Here is a 24,310-nt window from a genome sequence, read left to right on the forward strand (position 1 = left end):
TATTTGCGGTTCCCAAACAATTAACTCTCACACCTAAAAGCAAAACAAGTAATTTTGCTTACTGAGAACTAGGCATATGGTGGCACTTCATACCTGTAGTAATGGACGCAGAGAGCCAATCTGTTCCCAGCCTCTGAACTTCTGCCAATCACAGATCTCGCTCGGATGGAGCAGGACCTGACGACCACGGAAGTTGCTGTATTCATACAACACCCAGCTGATAAAAAAACACAAATACACAGAGAAAAATTAATTTATTATTTTCTTATCCAAATGAAGCATAAAGAATAATAACACCACTAAATTTGATATTCTACACCAAAATCTGAGCTTTGAATGTGCTTCAGAAACCACTCACATTCCTCCATTGACCAATAGAGAGTTGAACCGCCCATCAATGCCAGCCAGAGACAGGTTCAAAACGCCATCGGTCAGAACTACTTTCCGTCCTCTGAAGCCGGATTTACAGAAGAGTGTGATGGAGGGCATAGAGAACTCCTGAGTGGACAGAGAAACAATGATACGTGTGTTTATTACAATAATCCAATCATTTTATTATAGAAACCAGTCAGATATGACATGACTGAAAACAAGGCTGTGCTTTGAACATGTTACAATGCTTTGTACCTTTTAGCCCACAAAACACTGAAGATCCCACAAATCTTTCTAAAATTATTTCCTGCAAACATCTTCGCTTTCATTTTGCCTCACCACAATTATGACAATTATTTTAAGCAACATTTTATGTCAGGAAAGATATTATACTTATCTTTTCTCTTTTATTGTTTTAACCAAAAATGTAACTACATGACAGAATGCATGAACACACTTCTGCTGAAAGACTATACCACAGTGAATTTTTTAAATATAATTTTCTAGGTATTCTTTTTAGATATTGTTTCAGCATTGTCATTCTTTGAATTACAACAAATTTTCATCCAGATTAACAACATGTTCAATGTTCATGTCTAGTTCAATTGGCAAAGCCAAAAAATACATGATACAATACATCTACACGATCAATGAAAGTAATATGTAGTGCCAAGACAGCACTTGTTAGATAGATATGAAAAGGGTCAGACCAAATTAAATATTCTGCCTAGCCTAGAGATCTTTTTCTTCTGATCCCATCGTCTCTTCAGTACTCACATGTCCTACAGTGTGGACGGAGCTGATTTTGCAGTCGGAGTAGAGTAAGCCCAGAGCCTCAGGATTAGGGTATTCTCCTTCCTCCAGTACATACATGTTGTCAGTAAACTGTGGGCCATCGAACACCACCCAGCTTCAAGCAGAAACATGTATAATGAAATGCTGATTATTTTGAAACACTATCCAATCTTGGTGAACAGTAAAGTGTTTTGTACACATTTAATGTTCTTGCGTGATTCTGTTTTAAGGCTAAATTTCTCACCTCCCAGCCAGAACTTTGCAGGACATGGGGTGGAAGCCCTCTGGCAGGAACGCCACACTTTCATCTAAAGTCTGCACTGCTCCCTTGAACCCCGGTTCAGCAAACAACTGCACCTGCAGCGTTTTATCAGAGTATCACATGAATGAAGCTTAAAAAAGCTTTTTAATCTAAAATCACTTTGATAAGATGCATAAGATGATAAGAAAAATATATCTAGTTGACTAGAATAACTAAATCTTCACTTCAGTTAAAACTAGGAATCTGTGCCCGCAGAATTCCTGAATGCCTGTCACTCACAAATCTGTACACATCCTGCCTCTAGCATCTTCATTTATTAAATTTTAATTTAATTTTTTCAGCTGTATGTAGGATTGTAGTACTCTTTGCTCTGATTAACATTCTTAAATCCATTGCACAGATTTCCTTTCATAATAAGATACCATGTGGAACCATAACATTTAAACTCACCTTATATCTGGACAGTCCTTCAGCTTGTTCCTGAGGCAGAAAAAATTAATTATAAGACATCATGGGAATACAAACAAAAGCAAGGATTTATTGAGTAACAAATAAAATTGCAAAACAATAACATTGCAAAAATAGAGCAAATACTGCAGACAAATTATTACCAAAACCACAGGCTGAATTGACAAGATCTTGCAGTTGTGTGCTCCCCAGTCCTCTGGACTGCCGTAGAGACCCTTCTCTAAAATGTACAGCTCGCCTGAGAAGTGTGCCTTCTCGAATGCTATCCACCTGTTCAGTCAGACGTTTAACAGTTAGATCTTTTTAACTCAGCAGTTTTGATCTCTGTAATATGAACCACACTGACTTCCACAACACACACAATTTGCCACCAATTTCACATTCAGTAAGGAAAATACAGATAGCTGAATGTATCAATCTCAAGACGACAATCTCAAGTCGTGTCATATCTGTGAAAGATACATATAAGAAACACAATGGTATTGTGAATCTGTGTTAAATATAAACACTATTGTTTTAGTCATCTCATAATTTATCTCATTTTATTGAAGAATGTTATCAAAGTCACACCCTTGACACTGACGCAGCACTACATTGACGTGTGCTCTTAACACAGGATTTGTATGTGTCTGTTTGCATGTGAAGGACAGGAGAGAGAAGGGGTGTGGGTATGTTTGCAACACCACCACTGAAAACTCTTTGATTAAAAAAGATAACTAAAGTATGAGTCTGCCTCAGGATATATTACACCTCACATTCGTGTGCCACTCCTTTCATTATCAGCTGAGCAGGTATGAACTTCAACCATGAAACATATATGAGAGGTACAGAATTAAACAGATAACTCATCCTCCTATCCTGTATACACTAGTATATACACTAGTATAAAGAATATATATATATATATATATATATATATATATATATATATATATATAAAATATATAAGCAATACAACATAGTGATAAAATGTGTACCTTGAATGCTAAGTCACTTTGAATAAAAGCATTTGCAAAATTAATTTATGTAAATTTAAATTTTAAAATGTCATTTATTTCTGTGATGGCAAAGCTGTATTTTCAGTAGGCTCCTGCTTCAGCAGCATAATGCGTCGTGGTACACTCGTGAACGCGCGTCAAAGATTGTTGAAGTTATTTTTGTTTTCTTTGCACACAAAAAGTATTCTCGTATCTTCATAATATTGCGTTTGAACCACTAATGTCACATGGACTATTTTAACGATTTCCTTACTACCTTTCTAGGCCTTGAACATGTCAGTTACATTGCTGTCTATGGAGGGTCAGAAAGCTCTCGGATTTCATCAATGATATCTTACTTTGTGTTCCAAAGATGAACGAAGGTCTTATGGGTTTGGAACGACATGAGGGTGAGTATTTAATGACAGAATTTTCATTTTTGGGTGAACAACTGTATCAATTTTACCCTTATGAACTAGATTAATGAAAATATTTCAAGAACCAAGACTACTTAAAATATGGGTGGTGACTTTTGCACACTTAAATAATGAGTTAAATAATGAGAGAATTATAATTTCTGAGTGAACTACTTCTGATTTTATCTCTGTAAGCAGCTGCCCACAAGGGCTAATAAATATTTCACTGACAGATTTAAGCCGTACCCAGGTCGAGGGTTACAAAAGAAAGAAAAAGAGAGAGAGTGATGCCTGAAAGAGGAAACAGGGAGTTTAGATGTAGACACTCACACGCCAGAGAAGACTTCCACCGATTGTGTCTTTATGCCAAAGCCAGTGGTTTCCATGCTAATGACAGGTTCCAGCAGGTCCACATTCATCCCTCTCTCGTTTAAATCCCGCTCACTGAACATTCTCACGTGAGGAGTCATGAAATCCTACAAAAGGGCACAAACCGTGAAGCGACTTGAATCAGTGTACATCAGAAAAAAAACACAGACCACACAAAGTTTATTAATCCTTGTCTTCCCAGCAATGCCTTGCTGTGAGGAGGTTATGCTGTAAACTGTTTATTTAATATTAATCTTGAACTCTATGATTCACTCTCCGTATACATACTGCTAACACTGGACGTATAGAGAGGAGCCTGTCTTCCAGTCCACCCCAGTCACTGAAATCTGCATACTCTCCTTCCTCCAGAAGATACTGGCGACCCTCGTACCCTGGTGCAGAATATCCTACCCAGCTATAAATTAACAATAACAATAATCACTGCTGGATCCAGCTGAAGGCAATAAAGCATCAAGAAATTAAGGTATGTGTAGATCTACAGTAATTGGGTGACATGTTGATGATCTGGCTGTCTTTCCAGACTTTGAGACCAAAACAAAAAAGCAAAATCCAACAATGTAACTGTACTGTAAAAAAAATTACTCACAGGCCACTCAGGATCTTCAGTGAACCAACAGAACTGAGTCTCTTTCTCCTGGTGCTGTCAGGACTCTCAGTCTCATGTTCTTCATTTTTCTCTTCCTCTCCTTCATCAAAGTTGTAAATCTCCTTTTCAATCTCTATGCACTCCCCTTGAAACATTGGTTTTTCAAAGAGTAGCACCTGAGTTCACATAGAAAAAAAAAACACTTTACAGCTTGCTGCATATTTAGAATAACTTCCTGTCAATTACATTCACATGTATGAGACACACTGGAGTTTCATTAAAATATACAATGTGAATAAATACTGAATGCAACACAGACCACCAGAAATTCACTTTTCATTTGAGGCCAAAATTGATTTTGCTTTGATTTGTACAGTACATTTCCTACAATTTGTAACTGCATTATTATTATTAAATTTTAATTACATATACTGAATATGAACTAAATAAAATTATTTAAAACATTTTAATTTATGACATAAATACTTCAGTTGAAAACACTGACATGTTCAGTGGTCCATCAAAAACATTGGACTGTTTCTAATAAGTAACATTTAATTGTAATTAAACCATTATGGGATCACATGCCTCTGCTGTAAGAAACATGTACTGCCAAAGTTAGACTGCATCTAACTGTAGTTTCAAAGTCAGACTTAATGCCGCTGCTCTTTCACAGCTCAGAAATCAAAAGAACAAGCACTGGCACGGGCTGAGCAAGCAAAGAACAAGAACAAACCCCGCCCCTGGGCATGCTCGATCTGGTCCAGACTACCTGCACCAACAGGTACTTTTAATTCCAGGCTGTACAGAATGTCTTTCGCCAAATAAATGTGTAAAATTAGTCTTTGGCTTTTTTCAGTGAGCTGAACTACAACTTTTTCATGTGTTCAATCAGTGTTCAATGTGATTTAAAATGTAAAGTTCACCTTAATTTCATTGGGATTTTCCACCTTAATTTCACCCTGTGAAAAGCAAAAGAAACAATTGTAAATGAACCTCTGTTCATACATCTTGTTATAAGCCAGAATGAGATGGAATGAGTGGTATGTAATTACCATTTTCAAGGGCCGCAGTGATCCGACAAAGGCGGCGGTAAAGCCCCAGTCCTGAGGGCAGGGATACACTCCTTCCTCCAAAACAGCCAAAAAGCCCTGGAAACCTGGGTCACTAAAGACCATCCATCTACAAACACACAACTACAGTTAGAATAGATCTAAAAGAATTTTAGAACCTGGTAAAAGATAACTTTCATTTTGTTATTTAAAAACATGCTTCTTGAAGTTCTGGCAAAGAACAAAAATGCCAAGGCAGAAAAAAAATATTTCGAAAATGCCATCTCCATCCAACACGCAAAACAAGAAAAAAACAATATTCCAACAGACACGGTCTCTTTCTCTCTTTGAGTCTCTCAACTCCAATCATAGGTCACATGCTTTAACCTCAAAACTTTCCGCTTGATCATGCAGTAAGGACAAACATGAGGCTTGTGTCCTTCATATCTCATTTTAGCTCTACTACTGATGCAATACTGATCATAACCCAAGGATCAGTAAGATTTTTTTTTAAAGTGACAGTAAAGACATTACTAATGTTTCAAATACATAGGAGTTCTTTTGAATTCTCCATTCATTAAGATACTGAGGAAAAATGTTATACAGCAACAACTGTTTTCAGCATTGATAATAAGAAATGTTTCCTGAACATGAAATTAGCATATTAGAATTATTTCTGAAGGATCATGTGAATGAAGACTGGAGTAATGGCTCCAGTATTGTATATTGTAATGTAATTATTTCATAAAACATCATCATAAAGTTGAGGAATTCAAATAAATGTTAACATATAATGTTGCACAACAAAGTTTTAAATCGCTTCACTATCAGATCCCATATCAAGTGTAAGCATTTATGTAAGCTCACTTACACTCCACTGTGAACCTTAATGGACCCAGTACTCTGAGGAATACCAAATGAACAGGTCTCTATGGTGTCATCACAGAATGAAGACACTCGGCCCATCCCATTCAGCTCTGTGAACAGGTCGATTTTTGGTGTGCTGTAATCCTGAGAGAAAAATACTAGAGCAAGTTATCAAAGAACAAAGCATGCATGCTAGCGGTTCAATGGTAATGCATTTCTCTGATATTTTGCACATTCCCTTGCACATTTCTACCTCCGGATGCCGTTAAGGTCATTGGCCATATATATAAACAAATGCTATTTACATACCTCACTTTATAATGCACCTTCTGTTTATACTTCCTTGCAACCTAAGTTGTATGTACAATCATTTGCACTGAGCTAGTCTTTCCCCCTCTACCTCCTAACTTGTACTATATGTCATTAAACTTAATGTATATACACATATTTTTTATATTTATATACTTTGTTATTTGCACTTCTGGTTAGATGCTAACTGCATTTCATCGGCTCTGTACTTATACTCTGCAGTGACAATAAAGTTGAATCTAATCTAATCTAATCTTATTTATTTTGTATTTAAGAGATTCTTTGGGGAATTTGACTGGTTGAGGTCAAGCGTTGATCCATGTGACTCACGATTTTGACTCACCCTTAATGCAAGCCTAATGGAGCCAATAACCATGGGTGTGGTTGGGAGTGGCAGGCCGTTGGGCTCCACTTCACCACTGGGCTCTGTCTCCGCCCACTCATTTGCTATCTCTGCTGGCCCCTCCTCCAGAGCGATGGACCGGCCCTGGAAGCCTGGCTTTTCATACAGCAGCCAGCTAACAGGACAAGACAAACATTAACATTAGTGACCTTACACTTTAAAATGTCACAGGATTTGTCACATTCTGAATAGAAGTGACTGTTCTTACCATCCTCTAATGACCTTTATGGAAATGAGTGGAGAGAGGTTTAGAGAGGTGGCGTCCTCTACGTCTCTGAACACCTCGTATGCCTCTCCTCCAAACTGAGGTTGTTGGTATATCACAATCTGCAAGCAATAATATTGAAACACTCTCCATAAATGTGATAACTGTTTTCCCTTTCTTATTTGAAGCACTGCAAAAGTGGATAATGAACTGGAAAGTAACAGTAAACTGGTTGTACTAAAATGTACACTAAATAAATGTATGCTAAATTACTATAAATTATGATCAATTTTGCATAGATTGGTATCTTCAGTTTTGCAATACCTTTCCAGGGCGTCTGTGGAAGCCTCTGACACCTGATGTCTGGAAATCAAAAACTTAAGTTAATATTCAAACATTATTCACATTATAAAGTTTTTGACATGAACATTGATGACATTTTGAAAACTACTTTGAGACACTAACTGGAGCTTTGGTTCAAATACAGCACAGCCATAGTACTATGATCAGAGGTACCTATAAAAACAAACTGAAGCCTAGAGGGCTTAACATTCCTCTTGTGTCTTAAAGACAAGACTGACAAAATTTCCACTGATAAAGGACCAGGCAGGTACAGACAACATAAGCAGTTTCAAAGGTGAAGCAAGACACCTACAGCCCTATGAAAAAACTATAAAGGCTTTTGTACACATTACGCATTTGTGTATGTAGCACCTGCTGTTCATTATACTAACATGATATATTTAAAATAATAAATAAATAAGGTTTGTAGGTGTAAAATGCATTAAGAAAGGTAAAGTTACAGAATGGGTATCAAAATCTAGCCATGTGATCTGATCTAATCTCAGTAAGACAGACAGAAAAGTTTTTAATACGATGACAGATTTATGTCACAATGAAGTATGTATTCTGTACTTTGAAGGACTACTATTTTTCCTTAAAAATTGGTAATTGAGTAAAAGTACAAGCATTCAGTTTCAATAGTATTTGAGTAAAGTACAATTTGAAGCACAAATTGTAGTTTAAACATGTACTGTACTATGGAAGCTTTGAAACCTAGTGCTTGTACTTTTAGTCAATTACTTTAAAAATTACAGAATTTTTGGGCTTATTTATTACTCGTAAGAGATTTTATGAAACAATGGACACATCGAATGCTCGTTTTCCACAAGTTGGTGTGATTCTTTAGGGTCTTCATGAAATGTCTGCAAAATACTTTCGCTAAAATTCCTCAATGGTTGTGTATAACAACACCCTTTTTACCTTGTCAAAAACAGTTGTGTTCATTTCAGTGCATGTCTCTTTAAATAATAATGAGCTACTGCTCACTTCACCCCTCTCCACCGTCTTTTATGTAGTTGGTGGTGCATTCCCATCAAAAACAAAACTAATCCACTGCGTCCTCATTGGCTCTCATGTCGGGAGAAAATGAAGACTCTCATGTTCACTTTTAAATCCAACTACAAAACACCTGCATTGCTTACAAGACATTGCTGTTGCTACAGCTGCTTGATCGCACAGACAGCGTACTGAGGGCGGAAATATGTTAATGCGGGACAGCCTGTCAGCGGCGGCAGACGGGGCTTGAGCAGTATGTCATACTGCTCAGAAAATCAAAACACATAATCAAAACTGTTTAGGTTATTTGGGGATTAAAAAAATGATTGAATGGATTTTTATCATTGTAGGGTGGTTCTGTCCACACACTGCGAAGACACAATTATATGCAAACACCATGTAAAAGTGAATTTTGCATCTGATGTCCTTTTTAACATCTTTCTTACCTCTGAGTATGTTGGTGAGAGACCAGTGGGTGTGGGCAGTGGAATCTGCTGAGTGCTGTTGGATGGAGATATTAATCCCGATATGCCTTGCAGTCCCATGCTTGAGTTAAATTTATTGGAAGTGAGATTCAAATCCAGTGCAGGGACAGAGTCAGTGTCAGGCCTTTGCTGGCTCATGGTGTTCGCATCTTTCCCTTTATTCATGTACTTTTCCAAAAAGTCAGGCAGCTTGACATCTGAGAAACTTAGAAGAGGTGGAGGTGTGGATGGGCTCTTTACTGAATCCCCAGGTCCTGCCTTTACACTGCCAGAATCTGGCAAATCACCAAGCCCCTCTTTTGCAGAGGTGACAGCATGGGACAGCAGTATGTCCTTTTGATCTTCTGAGGTTGGCAGTGCCTCTGGTGGTGGCGTTACGGGTGACTGAATGCCATTAATGAGAGAGCTTGGTTCAGTTCGGACTTTTCTTGCCATGTTTGGGGAGTTCACAAGGTTTGAGATGATTGACATTCTTTCCAGTCTTGAGGACACTTTTCCAGAGCCCTCAGTGTTCTGTTTTTCTCCATCAGTTTTCTCGTCAGTGACTGTGACCTTTTTAGCTTTGTCTTGTTCCCGTCTAGTTGAGAGACCTTTATAAAGAAGGCTGTCCTGAGAACGTTTGGACAGTGGGTTGGTTTTTGCCTCTACATTTTTCTTCTTGATCATCATGGCTGGAGAGGGGTCTTTAGGTCCTGCAGTTTTTCTTGTCCCAAACTGGAACTGTTCTGGGTCAAATATCTTCTCAAAGTGATCTTCTTTAATGGCAGGCATGGCAAAAGGAGGTGACGGCATTTTGTTCTGCCCATGTTTTCTTGGTGGTAAAGAGAAAGGGGAGCAGTTCTCCTTGATGTTACGAATTAAATCATCAAAGTCATCCGAAGTGTCAAGCTGATTGTCATCACTTGCAGAACAATCCAAACGTCTCTCTGTTTTCTTCTTTTCAAAACTTCGGTCCACGTCTAACCAACTAGATGGTGCCGTGCTATTTTGTAAGAGGCTTTTGGGGTCCAAAGGAAGATTCTGAGAAGTAAACTGATGAACACTTTGGTCAGTTGGTGGTTTCAGCTTTTGTAAGATCATAGCTGGTATTTTGTCGAGAGGCTTTGTAAGATCCTTAACTTTCAGGTTGGACTCTGTATTTTTAATTTGAAATTCACTCTTTCTGTCCACTTTGGAAGTCAGTTTATCTGTTATTTTAACTGATGTAGGTTGCTGATCTGAAGTCTGATCACTTCTTCGAATAGGTTTAGAAGCAGCCTCTGGAGGCGTGATCACTGCTACTGGTGTCTTATCAACTTGCTTCAATTTATTTAATTCATTCTGTTTGACACACTCTGGGTTTGTTTTATGCAAGTCTCCAGACTGCACCAGCTGCTTCTCTAATACGTTGTGTTTGCCACTCTCTTCTTCACTTTTAACCTTTTCATCTAGTTTTGTAGTTATTTTTGGTTGATTTAAATCTGAATTCCAAGCATTTTCCACACTGAGCTTTTTGGTCTCAGTCTTCTGGGTTGTTTCAGATGAGTCCTCTGAAATTACTTGACTGATTTGTTCCTGAGAAGAGCGAGACTTCTCAGCATCTTGACCACTCAGATGACTGGTTGTCTCAAACCCTGCATTGGACTTCTCTTTGACAACATCTGGCAGCTCATTAGATGCAAGTTGCGCATGTGATTCTATAGAAACTGCTACATCTGTCATTGTCTTTAGTATTTCTGAGTGTGAATCGCTCTTTTCTGAAAGCAACATATCCAGCTTCACTGTGGTTTCAGTATCCCCAGATTTTTCATCGTTTGTTTCAAAAGAGGCTTTTGATTGTTTAGCTGTCTTAGGTATTTTGGAAATTTCATCTGCCTTAGACAGGGAACACGTCTCTTTATTGAATCCGAGAACCTTGTCTGGGTCAACATCTGACTGCATATCTGGCATAATTTGGACATGTGACTCTGATGAATCTGGTATATTTGATTCAGTCTGTGGTTTTACGGATTGCAAATTTTGGTTTTCTGAAAGCGACACATCTAATTTGACTATGTTTTCAGCAGCACCAAATTTTTCAGCCTTCGTTTCAGAGTTGGATTTTGAATGTTTACCAATATTTTGAGTGCTCAGATCACTGGTTCTGTATTGATCTGTCTCAGGTATTGAGGAAATTTCATTTTCCTTGAAAAGGCCACATTTCTCTTCCTTGAACCCAGTAAGTGGCTTTTCTTTGACTGACTGCTTATTTGGTACATCCTGGACATGTAGGTTTGGTGAAACTGGTAGATCTGACTGTGTCTGCTTTTCTGAGTTTGAATCTTTCTTTTCTGAAGACACTTCCAGCGTGACTTTCTCAGCAGCACCAGATTTCTCATAATTTGTTTCGGAAGAGGCTTTTGATTGTTTAGCCGTCTTGGATGTTGTGGAAATTTCATCTGTCTTCGTAATAACTGTCTCTTTATCTGATGTAACTTGCGCATGTGGGTCTGATGAAATTGATAGATTTGATTCTGTCAGTCGATTGGTCTGTAAATCATTGTTTTCTGAAAGTGACACATCTGGTGTGACTTTGGTCTCTGGAGCATCACAATTTTTACTTTCAGAAATGGCTTTTGATTGCTTCAAAATATTTTCTGCTTTGTCAGATTTCAAAGCAGATGTGGGTGTGACGGACAAATTTGTTGTTTTATTGCCTTTGTCTGTTTTTGAATATGAAGTTGCAGCTGGCTCTGCCTTCCTAAAATCTTTCCAGGGTTTGAGTTTAGTGGGACTTTTGAGACGTGGAGTTGCTGACTGTAAATCATCCACCTCCTTAACAGGGCTTTTCAATTTGAGCTCTGGTGATACCCTGACCACAGCATTCCCAGTGGCTTCACATTTGGAAGATTTTCCATTAGCAACAGGACCGTTAACCAGTGATGATTCATTTCTCTCTGGCTTGGTAAGTGGCAGTGAGGCTGGTTCATGTGACTCACTCTCTCCGTGGGCAACTTCTCCATGCGAGGGCTGTTTCTGAGGGCTCAATGGTATCGTTCGAGGCAGCTTCCTTCCTGTTGGTGACACATCAGTAATGAATTTTCTTGGACTCCTTGGCCTGCTCAGCTGAGTTTCGTTCGCTGGCTTCTCCTTTTCAATATTCTGGTCTGACTGGTCTGTGCCAGGAGCTGAGGAAGAAAGTTTTGTCTCGGTTTTGTTGCCAGTGTCACCTGATTTTAATTTACTCTTTGAGTAGGAAAAACTACTCTTTGATGTTGGACTTCTGTCAGTGGCAACTGTTGGTTGTGTTTTTGACTTTTGAATATCTTTAATTGTTTTGAATTCAGTGTTAAGTTTTGTTGAACCAGAATTTTCCAATGAAGATGGGGAAGATGGGGCTTTATCTGCAGACAGGGAATGTTTTAGACTTCTTTCTCTTTTAGTCTTTGAAAGATTGACCTGATCTTTAGTGAGTTGAGAAGTTTTTGTCGTTAGCGAGGCATCCAAAACATCCCTCTCTTCCAATCTCTTAGTCGGTGACATTTTCCGCTCTGGGCTTATTGATGCTGCCTCGTTCTGACGTTTGGTGGACACCTGTCTTTCAGCTTCTGTAGAAACACTATACACCGTAACAACCTCCAGCACTTTCTTTGGTTTTGTTTGAACCTCTGGTGTGCCTTTCTTGGGAATTCCTGTCTTGATTTCATTTGGTTTATTAAGTGTAACAACCTGGCCCTTTTCTGTCGGCGATTTAATCTCTTTTTGATCTGTCTGCTTCTGAGAAATCCTCCGTACTGGAGGCACTTCCATCTTTGATGCCTCAGAGAGGCTTTTAATGCGAGACATTACAGATTTTGTTTTAGGGGCAACTTGCGGTGGAGGGCTCTTTGCTTTAATTCCCCCATTTGGTCCACTGGTGCCTCTGTCCGTAGGTTTTGATGGCATAGATGAATTTTGATGACTGCTCATCACAGTGTTCAATGTTACTTTATTAATAGGCATTTCTGGGAAATCAAATTCCTCCCCAAAGTCTGTAGCGTCTCTGTTTTCTGTTGAAAGTTCAAAGGGGCTGTCTAAATCCTCATCAAGAGGCTTCTCTTGGACAAAAACAGCACAATCTCCTTCTGACTCGTTTGTCTGTGGATTAGACTGGTTGAGATTCACACTTTTGGGGTTTGGTAATCTGTGGAAAGACGTAAAATCAACAGCAATGTTAAGAGTCAAGGGAGGATCCATGCATTCATATGCTTTCACATTAATGAGAAATCATTTGAATTTTTCAAGCGTGAAAAAAAAACAGACATCTCACGGGCAAACCATCCCATTGACCTTTGTTTCCCTTTGAAGAACTCAAATTATTTCAGATCACTTCTTATGAACATGTTTGGCTGCATTTCTAACTTTGATAATTGCACACAATTTAAACTGCTTAAACTAATGACATATCAATTAATTGTATAGAGCTTTTAGATTACTCAGCTAAAAAGAGCTGATTAATCACAGGTGAACTTGCACAGAATTATTCAGGTAAATTATTTTTGTGTGAAGTAAAGATCAAAGCATACAAAAGAAACAAAACACAATCACAAGCTGCTATAGAAACTGAAGCGATCACTTAATTTCCACTGTACAGGTGGTAATTAACTTAAAGCACACTGTACATGATGATATGATGATGAACGAGATAATCAAATCATATTACATTGAGACAGCAGTTTTTCAACATTAGGCAACCCTCATTTGGTTAGATCATCTATTGTTCCATGTATCATGGTTTCCACCGAAATATTAAGCTGCCCAAACATTTTCAACGTGTATATATTTTTTTAAAAATTATGTAATTTTTATTTTTTTAACTTGAGCACCAAATCAGACTATTAGAATAAATTACATTTAGAAATATATTTAAACTAGTGCTGTCAAATGATTAATCGCGATTAATCACATACAAAATAAAAGATTTTGTTTGAATAATATATGTGGGTGTTCTGTGTATATTTAATATGTATATATAAATACACACTCATCTATATTTATATTCATATAATTCATATTATAATAAATAGATTTAATATATAAACATAACATATTTATATATATACACATGCACATGTATTTATATATACATGATAAATATACACAGTACACATACATATATTATGTAAACAAAAACTTTTATTTTGGTTGCGATTAATCGTGATTAATCGTTTGACAGCACTAATTTAAACACAATAACAGTTATTTTAAATTGTAATAATATTTAATAATTTTACTGTTTTTACTGTATTTTTGATTAAACAAACGCAGCTTTAGTGAGCATAAGAGACTTCTTTCAAAAACATTTCAAAATTTTTACCGACCCCAATCCTTTCAACAGTATACTATATATACAACAGAAACCTAAATCTATGGAAAGATCTTAGAGCCATCGTTCATCTCATACTCAAAATAATGGGAACCCAAGTATCATATTCCACATAGTAATCTGGACTGTACAGACTGAATAAAGGCCTCGCTGCTCAGTAACCCAACACAGACACACAAACACAACACAGGAGTACTTACATTTTCAGCTTAACCTGCTGTACATTCTGCGTTATATCCAAATTAGTCTCACTTTGAGTCTCTGTGTCAGCTTGTTCTTCCCCATCTAGGCTTGATTGAGAACCAACAAACACTCTTTTAGCAAAGACTTTCTCACTCTTCGACAGTTTCAAGCTTCTGCGTTTCTCTTCATTGCTCTCAGCATGCAGGCGTTTAGGAATAAGGCTGTCTCGAGTTTCCTCGTCTGGTGGTTCAGTGCTGTCTTTTGAAGCATGTAAGGTGAAGATGGCTTGCTCGGCAGCTCGAGAAGGAGCAGGAGTGTTTCTAGGAGCTGTACCGAGGGCAGAATAACTCTCGGCTGGGCTGGTCGGAGCAGGTTCTGTAGAAGAGAGTGAGTCAGTAACAGAGCTCTCACTCTCCTCTGTCAGTTGAGTTTCCGCCCACACGGCTCTGTGTACTTGACCAGGTGAGGGAGATGATTGCACTGACCTCTCCTCTGCCTCAGGGGAAGTGGTGTTCGTTGGGGCAAGAAGCTCATTATTGCTTTCTTGATTGCTTATTTTGCGTGATTTTCGTTTGCCGCTGTTTTTCTTCCCCATGGTTTCTGTTTCTGTCGGTTCTCCAGGCTGAATATCAGAGGATGATGAGTTTCTGGATGGTGATCCCAGAGTCACCCCAACCAACGCTGTGTAATTCCCACCGCCTGTGATGGTGGTTTTCAAAAAAGTCTTTTTACTCTCTGTCCGGCTTGAGACTGCGGAGGACTTTGGCGTGTCAGGGGTGTGTACAGGGGCACATTTCTTTATTGTTGTATCTGTTGTCTCCTCCAGGAACACCTTGAGCTTCCTGTTCACCTCCTTCACCAGATTCTCGGTCTTCTTGTCGCTGGAGGTTTCAACCCTGCTCACCTTGAACACTTCCACCTCTTTTACGCTCCCTCGTCCACTACTGCCACTGTCGGCAAAAGGCAAGTCTCCTCCATCTGCAACAATGGAGGCTATGCTACACACACTGGGACTTCTATTCTCCGGCCCAAACACTGAATCGTCAAACTCTTTGTGTTGAGTCCGTCTCAGTTCCTCTGATGCTGAGTACCTGGTTGGGCTGTTTGCCTCTGGAGACAAATTTTCATCCCTGTCATCCGATGTGGTTCTGCTTTTTTTCTTCCGGGTGAAAAAGCTTCCAATGCGGTTCAGAACTCCTCCCTTCTCCTCAGAACTCTGGAAAAACAAGAAAAGGAAAAATAGGTAAGAACATAAATAAATAAATACAGATCTCAATTATAAACTCTTATTAAACTTGAGCACTTGTGGCTGTGTTTAAGGTGTTGCAGATTTCAGTCAGAAATTACTTTTTTTTATAATTTATTATTATTATTTTTTTACCTTTTACTTTTCCACTAGCTAAATTATGATGAAAGATTTTGGCAAAATAACACCAGAGGGCAATACACAAAAAATGTGAGATCAGTGTATTTCTGTATTTCAGAGTCATTAATTATCATGACATTAACTGATTTACTATTTACTTATTCAAATGATGTAAAGAGTGCATTATTTGTATTCCCAACAGATTCTCTTGCATTCTTGCTTCTTTATTCAACTTTGTTATTGGATGTTTATCTTTATTTACCAACAGAAAACCAAAGTATCAATGGTAACTGATGTTTGTTTCCCCCCACGTGTGAACAGAACTTCCTGGATGACTCTATCTAGACCGCACAGCTACTGTTTCAAGTTCAGTTATACATGATTATACTTAATTAGATTATAAATTGCATAACCTTAGTTATAGTATTAATGCATTCAACATAAGATAATCACACACAATTATTTGAGAAATTATGTAAAATGTCTCAGGAGAACTTGAGACAAGTGCCAAAACATCCTCTCTAAAGACAATCCATGGATTTCAAAATCTCAACGTGAGACCAAGTGCATCAGTAATAAGTGAGCATGTAAAATTCAAAATAATCTATTTAACATTTATTTTAAAATAAACTGAAAAAAGAGTAATTAAATGTAAGGGGCATCTGGCCCATCTTTCGGATACATAAACATAAATATTAGTAGCGCCACGTTGACAAGAACCCGTTATGAAAAGAATCTGGATATAAAAAAGTCGAGGTGAAATGACTAACCTCATACCTTGCCAATTCCCCGTTAATAATAAATGATATTTTCCTCTATGGAGCAGTTCTCTCTGAAACACATTCCTCCCTGTCTTTTACCTCCACCTACTAACTTTAGAGACTTCCGAATCCTGAACGAATCATTCTGTAGAGTCGATACCTTTCAGTGAATCGGTACACAAAACGAGACTGTTCGATTCTTTCACAACATGATCTGAATCGGATCGAACTGAGCCTCGTTAAAAAGAATCGTCTCTTTCGGATTTGACTGCTGGGGCGAAAATGAAGTTACTTTAAATACCATAATAGAAGAAATCTTACTTGAACTGGAAGGAGTACCTTACTGAATCAACACGCATAGAAACGTTTTCAGCTGAGCAGTGTAAATTAATTTTATTGTTGTTGACTGCTACATTTAGTGTTCATTACTTTTTTAATCATGGCCGCAACGTATAAAAAGAGTTCATATTTTATTATAATATGCAACATAAAACATACTTGGACAAAAATATACTAAACAAAAATAAACCGGCAGGTGACTTCGGCACGTTTAAAAGCAGAAATATATCACGCCATGACGTAAAACATCATTGAATCAGCTCTTTCGAACGTATTCTTCAAAAGAAGTGATTCATGGAATCTCTGTAATTGTCCCAAACTAGGACAAAGGCGGTGTCTCAAAACCGAGTGCTGCCTACCTAGACAGTATCATAAGCGTGTTCCGATTCAGCTCAGCACGCTTTAAGATCCAAACAGCACTTTTGGAAAAATTGAGCGCGCATGTGAGACTCCAAACGTGCTTGCCTAGGTAGGCAGCTCACTATGTTTTGAGACACAGTCAAAAACTATGCAAAGCGCCTTAAAACACACAGATACTTTCCCTTAACATATTATAAATGATCTTTCTCCTTACCATTTTATCCTGCTGGGAATGAGGATCGAGTCTCTCTTAATGTTTTACATATGTACCAAAATCAGGACGCAAAATTGTAAGCAGTCCAAAGTTCACAGCAATAAAAACAGAAAAACACATAGCAGATCGTGCATTAATCTAGCTCGGTCCTCGATTACAATCGATATTCAGACCGTCTACTCATTCAGTCGCTGGTCAGTCGCAAACTGCACGAGCCGGAAAAATGCCAAAACTTTTTGAAGTCGAAATCTTGTTCTGTTTACTTTGGTGGCGCCGGTCCAGGAGCACTGTAGGTTATGCCACATGCAAGCGAACTCACTTTAGAGCTGTTGTGCAATTCAAAGTTATTCATCCACACAGTCAATCTATGAAAATCGACCACATCCAACCAAACGCCACACCCTTCCTCTCTATCCAGCGTGACTGTCCCCACAGACTACTGGGCATTAATAAGAAGTCCAAATAATACAACTATTAATAATAATTATATGTTATATTATTATTACTACATTTTCTTATAGTAGTTATATTTTTATTATTATTATGTCATGTCTAATTAAATTATAAATTAGAAGATTATTAAAATACAAAAATATCTGATATAACAATTAATTACTTTACTGATTACATTTAATGAAATTCCTTATTGCAATTGTCAACTTTCTTCTTTCACTTATATATATATATATATATATATATATAAAGTAAGGGAAGGTGTGTTCTTTGACATAATATGGTTATCAATAGAGGAATAAAACCTTGAAGTTCGCTTTGTTATGGACAACAGAAAGGCCAACCCTCCTCAAGACTGCTATTGAGGACTTTGTTTGACTTAACTATTGTGTGACTTTGACTTCAGCTTTCGGTCAACTCAGAAGGTCAAACTGAACAGTCTAATAATATTTTCAACTGTCGTTATGGAAATCTTTAGTAACAGATACCCAACATTTCAGATCAATTGCTTAGGTAATGAGCAACATGACTAAAGTGGACCATACATTAATTACAGCAGAATGCATGTGAGGACAAATTGACTTAAAAAAAAAAGTTGACTTTAAAAAGTTAAAATGTATATATTTGTATAAGGAAGAGTGATAATGATATTGCTAATTTATAAAAGTGCCTTGCTGTGTGATGATATGTATAATATTTAATTATAAAATGTTTAAATCATATTAATATCCACATTTTCATAACAAATAAATGTCCATACACATTACAGTTTTGCTGTATTAATGTTCTGTTTATTGTGGTAAAGACAGTACCAGTACTAGTTTTTTAAGCTGTTGTTCACTCAGTTGATAAGTCTGTGCTGTCCTCTGCAGGCTTGTTAAGGAGTTAACTAGGCGTTTATGGAACTGAAACAGATCAGTTAATCGGTAAAAATGGATATAAATAACTTTATATATACTTATTTTAACATATATTTATATAAACTTTTTTTTGCCATAAACAAAATTATAAAAAAGTGTATCTAACACATTTAGGGTGTTTCTTCACCAGTTGCTATTTACCAAGCATTTTCATGTAGTAAGTTAAACCATAGCACAAGAAACAGTTTACAGAACACAGGATTCGACCAATGAGACTTTACTACAAAAACCATCTGTACAGAATTAAAAAAAAGGGCCACAAAGAACACAGAATACATTTCAGACAGATTCAGTGTCTGTTGTACAGAGAGCTGTGACTGCTGTAATCTGATCCTCTGATGAAAGTAGAGCAGCAGCTGCCCAAGGCTAAAGCAAATTAGTCTTTGCATAGGAAATCCAGTCTACTTCCTCTTCCTTACAATAAACTTTAGTGATGTAATTAAAGGGATAGTTCAGCAAAAAATGAAAATTCTGTCATCATTCTCACCCTCAAGTACTTCCAAACCTGTATGAATTTCTTTGTTCTGCCGAACACAAAGGAAGATATTTTGAAGAAAGTTTGTAACCAGGCTGTTTTGGGGCACCATTGACTTCCATAGTAGGAAAAAATGTACTACGGAAGTCAATGGTGCCCTAAAACTGCTCTGCTTCCCACATTCTTCAGAATATCTTCCTTTGTGTTCAGCAGAACAAAGAAATTCATACAGGTTTGGAAGTACTTGAGGGTGAGAATGATGACAGAATTTTTATTTTTGGCTGAACTATCCCTTTAAGATCATTATGTTCTTTTCGTTTAACAGGAAATGACGAAGTAAAGAGAATTTTAATACCTATATTTTATGTAAGGCGTATCACCCATGTGATGTCCATATCATGTCCACTCCACAAGATCCACAGTCAAACAGATAGAGACAGACAGAGTTACCCGGATCAGAACATTTCCACCTACCTTCCTGTGTTTGCGTTTGGGAGACGATAGATTTTGAAGTGATGTGAGATCCAGGCTTAGCATAGAATTAGACCGAGAGCGGACAGGGGTGGGGCAGGTGTCGGTCATCACATAGTCCTCTGTTTGGATGCTCATCTGATCAAAACTCCTGCGGAACAGAGAACCAATTGTTACTGTAGTCTGAAAGAGGACTGACTCCCAGATGCCCTAGTTTGCAATGGAGAAGTAAAGTATCAGTGCAAAAGACTGTATAAGATTGTATGTTGTTTTTTTTCTATTATCTTAACAGATCCTTTTCAAAGGATCAATGCAATTAAAAGAAGCTTCACCACTAAATCCACCACTAAATTTTTATGGAAGCTTGTTTCCGTCACAGAATTTAAAAAAGGTAGTTGCAATCTCACAATTTTTTACTTTTTCTGACAATTCTGAGTGTATATCTCTTTTTTTTTCAGAACTGTGTGATATAAACTCACAATTCAAAAAGTCCAAATTGGGAATTATAATCTTGCAATTGCAAGAAAAAGAGTCAGAATTGTGAGATAAAAAGTCACAATACCTTTTTTTATTTTCTGCTTTCCTATAACAGAATTGCAAGATGTAAACTTGGGAAACTTGGATAACTTGCACGATTTAACTCAGAATTCAGAGAGAAAAAAATGGCAAAAATGTGAGATAATATAGCTAATTTAATAATATAATAAATATTTTTTTACTTTTAAGAGTAATTAAATGTGCCACAGGTTACACAGAAATGTTAAAATGTTAAAATGAATTAAGTGAATGTATTGCAAATATTTCCTGGAATAATGTGTCATGTTTTCAGGTTCAGAAAAAATATCAAGTTCAGGACAGCAACAGGACAAGTCCTTTCCTTTAAAATAAAATGTAAAAAAAGGAAGGAGGACAGTTGTGGCCTAATGGTTAGAGAGTCGGACTCGTAACCCAAAGGTCGTGGGTTTGAGTCTACGTACCGGCAGGGATAGTAAGTGGGGGGAGTGAATGTACAACGCTCCTCCAGCTTCAATACCATGACTGAGGTGAGACCCCTGAGCAACCCCCAACTGCTCCCCGGGTGCCGCAGCAACAACGGCATCCCACTGCTCCAGGTGTGTGTTCACAGTGTGTATGTGTGTTTGTTCACTACTCATTGCTGTGTGTGTGCACTTGGAAAGTTTCATTTAATAATAATAATAATAAAAAACACAATAAAAACTGTCCTAACAAAATATTTCTCCAACTGATCTAAACTCGGAATCTTCTCTTCTCAATCTTCTAGGTATTGTTCCAGATAACTATTGCGCAATTGAATCTGTTACAACATGTAACCACCAGGGAGCAGTCTGAGATTAGTTTTGCTTAGTTGCACAAGTCTGCTACTGCCTTTTTCTTTCCTTAGCGTTTGTCTTCACTTGCAGAATGAATCTTGTGTGGCATATGGCACACATCACCGGCACTGAAAAAAAGCTTTGGGAATCACCATACAGTCATTCTGCGAGAAATTTTCTGTGACTCATTATGCAAAAAAAGATCAAATGATTAAGGATTAAATATTAAATGTTTTTTTATTTGACTGTTAGAAATGCAAGGGAGGTGCATAAATGGTTTGTACGCATCCTTTTTCTACAGAATATGCAACATTTGAAAAAATAAAGCAATTAAAGTACCACATTTAATCCAAATGACTATGCAGACTTCATAAAGACACTTTACAGCATAAACACAACTTGAGCGCCATTCAGGGGAAATGACAAAAATGTTCTTTGACAGGTTCTGAAGCGAGGCCTCATAGATCTTCTGCCCGCAGCATGCCTGATCAGCTGGGTGGTTCTGACCACAATCCAGTGTTCACGTTTGACTCATCACATCGAAAGAGTTCACAGGAATTAAACTGTTTGGGTGTCGCATGTAGGGCTGTAGCTATCGAATATTTTAGTAATCGAGTATTCTACCAAAAATTCCATCGATTAATCGAGTAATTGGATAAGAAGTACTTTTTCTTTACTACTTACTTTACTTTACTTACTTTTGTCATTTAGCAGACGCTTTTGTCCAAAGCGACTTACAAATAAGAAAAAGTAACTAAAACTAAAAAGTTACAACTCTATAAATACTATCTACCCACATATTTAAGAAAATAAAGAAATTAAATAAAATTAACACATGCATATAACAACAACATTTCAATAATAAACATATCAATGAATAAATTAAATAAAAAGCTACTACTATCCCTTGCCGGTGTCCCTGCCCGGTGGAGTCGCACGGTAGAGTCGATGGTCTTTACACTCTTTACTTTTTTACTTTTGTCATTTAGCAGACGCTTTTGTCCAAAGTGCAAATTAGCAAATTACTAAAGAGCAGTAATAAACATACAAGAGAAAATAAGACAGGTCTCTTTAAATTAACAAGTAATTTGTTTCCTTTTTAGAAAAATTTACATTTTTATTGCTGAAATTGCATATATTAATAACTGTGAAAACTAAACCCATTTAGTGCAGTTAATTGCCATATTACATTCAAAATGAAAATACAAATATATAAAAATCTATTTCAAATTACTTTAAAAAAGGTAAACATAGTACAACCTAAAACTCGACATAAATCAAAATAATAGTAATAAAATAATAATAATAAAACCTAAACAATGTGCAACTTGACTTTCAAGTTTCAGCCTAACTACAGCTCAGGCATGATATAAGCCTTTACTGTCTTCTTAGAAGGCTTTGTGGCTTTTGTAAGAGGCAAAAACTAGTGGGCAGGAAGCTAACGTGGAACAAAAACAAGAGTCCATACACATAAGATTTCTTAACGCATTTTTCAGCAACATGAATTTAAAGTTACGTGGAGAATGAACCCTCTTAAATGTCTCTCTGCATACTGGTGTGTGTGTGTGTGTGTGTGTGTGTAATCCTTTAAAGGAGCATGTGGTTGCAAACACAGTGCTCTGTATGCAGTTACAGTAAATGGTAGGGATGCACTGTAATGAAAATTCTGGGCCGAAACTGAGAATTCTGGATCACGTAAATATGTATGAAATATGAAATATCAAGTAAACATGTATAAAAATATAAAAACCCTGGCAAAGCTATTATTATCGGTGCATGTGAGCAGAGCGTAGCGGAAGAAGCAGATCAATGAAGGAGATGCTGTACTACAGCATGCCACCGCACAGTAGCGCTACTGCAAGCAGGAACAAGTATACTAAATTACATAGAAATTTCTTAGAACAATGGTGCGGTGCGGCATTTATTGTCGGCGGCCGAAAATTCAGTGCATCCCTAGGAATGGACTACACAATTTTTCGAAGCACATAATTTGCCCCGATGATTTTTTGTATTCGAATTACTCGTGTTACTCGAGGAACCGTTTCAGCCCTAGTCGCATGCAATAAATGGCTAATGATATTCTGGTTTCTTAATACAATCCAACAGCCCTGCTTCATCCTGCTAGTATCTGACAAACTATGTTAGGTTTAGACTTTTCAGGAACGGAACGGAACATGATTGCAAACGGGCCGAGGGGGGCCCCGCTCCCTACCTCACACTGGGCCCCGCGTCAGCTAAGGACGGCCCTGCTGGCACCCATCTATTTAGCTAAGGCTGGAAAGGGGTTAAAACTTCAGTTTCCTCTCTGACTGTTTGAGCCCTCTGGGCAAAAGCAGAAATACATGATCTGGCATGTGTGTTAGTAAGGGAAGCCATGATCTCAGGGCTATGGATGCTAAAGCAAACAACCTGAGACGCCTGTGGATTATCATATTTAATATGCATAAACTCATATCCAGTTCAATACTTTGTGTCATTTACAGAGATCAATGAGGAGTCATTTCAGTGAATTCTGAATTCGTTTATTGTATACATGATGAACTGCAGTGTCAATTTTCTATCTTTTCTATCTGTTAACAAGCAATCCGTATAGGATCACCCATTAACAGATTCTGAATGTAATGCATCCAATTTTGAAATATTGATATTGTGACTCCAATGTTTTACTGTGACTCAAATTCACTTGACTGAAATTGCTGATACAGTAGCTTATCTTCACCTGACTCACCTGGGTTCCAGTGTATGATTAATAATATAATTTGTGTAGTCCTGTCACATGCAGTATAACATTTTGATTATGTGTCATAAAAACACATGATCTGTTCATCCTACCTCATACGCCTTGTTAAAAGTATCAGTTTGTTATTTATTTCTTACTGAATAAAGCAAGCACCCATTAAAATAGTTCATAAATGCAGGAGTGGCAGAGCTTTGAATGACAGACATCTGAATCTCTGGAAATCTGTTGCTCTTTCTGTGGAATTATGCTGATGATTCTGTGCACACCTATCAATAATACACAATTCACAGTCTCTGTGAATAACTGATGATAAACGCTGCAACCAAACTGAACTGTTCAAGCACTGTTTTTCTGTCTCACATTCAAATATAACAAATCTCCATTACTGCTCTAGCAATCTTTCCAATAAGCATGGAGATCTGCTAGTGTTTTTAAGTAGGCTAAACTGA

At 37.4% G+C, this 24,310-nt stretch overlaps 1 protein-coding gene across 2 annotated transcripts in view; it reads right to left on the bottom strand.

Annotated features, from left to right (window-relative positions):
• LOC306850491 (uncharacterized protein) overlaps positions 1 to 24,310 on the bottom strand; it is a 39,279-nt gene that overhangs the window by 3,368 nt on the left and 11,601 nt on the right. Inside the window, exons 2-19 of one of the 2 annotated variants that reach the window (XM_079386145.1) lie at positions 19,794 to 19,941; positions 14,449 to 15,647; positions 8,887 to 13,066; positions 7,427 to 7,465; positions 7,106 to 7,224; positions 6,838 to 7,012; positions 6,190 to 6,329; positions 5,322 to 5,448; positions 5,193 to 5,228; positions 4,267 to 4,442; positions 3,948 to 4,074; positions 3,621 to 3,766; positions 2,041 to 2,167; positions 1,880 to 1,909; positions 1,412 to 1,524; positions 1,150 to 1,282; positions 359 to 498; positions 94 to 217 (exon numbers count right to left, since the gene is read on the bottom strand). In XM_079386145.1, the coding sequence (XP_079242271.1) occupies positions 94 to 217; positions 359 to 498; positions 1,150 to 1,282; positions 1,412 to 1,524; positions 1,880 to 1,909; positions 2,041 to 2,167; positions 3,621 to 3,766; positions 3,948 to 4,074; positions 4,267 to 4,442; positions 5,193 to 5,228; positions 5,322 to 5,448; positions 6,190 to 6,329; positions 6,838 to 7,012; positions 7,106 to 7,224; positions 7,427 to 7,465; positions 8,887 to 13,066; positions 14,449 to 15,647; positions 19,794 to 19,941 (7,279 nt within the window). Of the gene's footprint in view, positions 1 to 93; positions 218 to 358; positions 499 to 1,149; positions 1,283 to 1,411; positions 1,525 to 1,879; positions 1,910 to 2,040; positions 2,168 to 3,620; positions 3,767 to 3,947; positions 4,075 to 4,266; positions 4,443 to 5,192; positions 5,229 to 5,321; positions 5,449 to 6,189; positions 6,330 to 6,837; positions 7,013 to 7,105; positions 7,225 to 7,426; positions 7,466 to 8,886; positions 13,067 to 14,448; positions 15,648 to 17,471; positions 17,900 to 19,793; positions 19,942 to 24,310 lie in introns of those variants that run through there. The other variant, XM_079386146.1, reaches the window with a different exon arrangement.

Source organism: Barbus barbus (assembly GCF_936440315.1).
Source record: "Barbus barbus genome assembly, chromosome: 30".
Taxonomy (NCBI): Eukaryota; Metazoa; Chordata; class Actinopteri; order Cypriniformes; family Cyprinidae; genus Barbus; species Barbus barbus.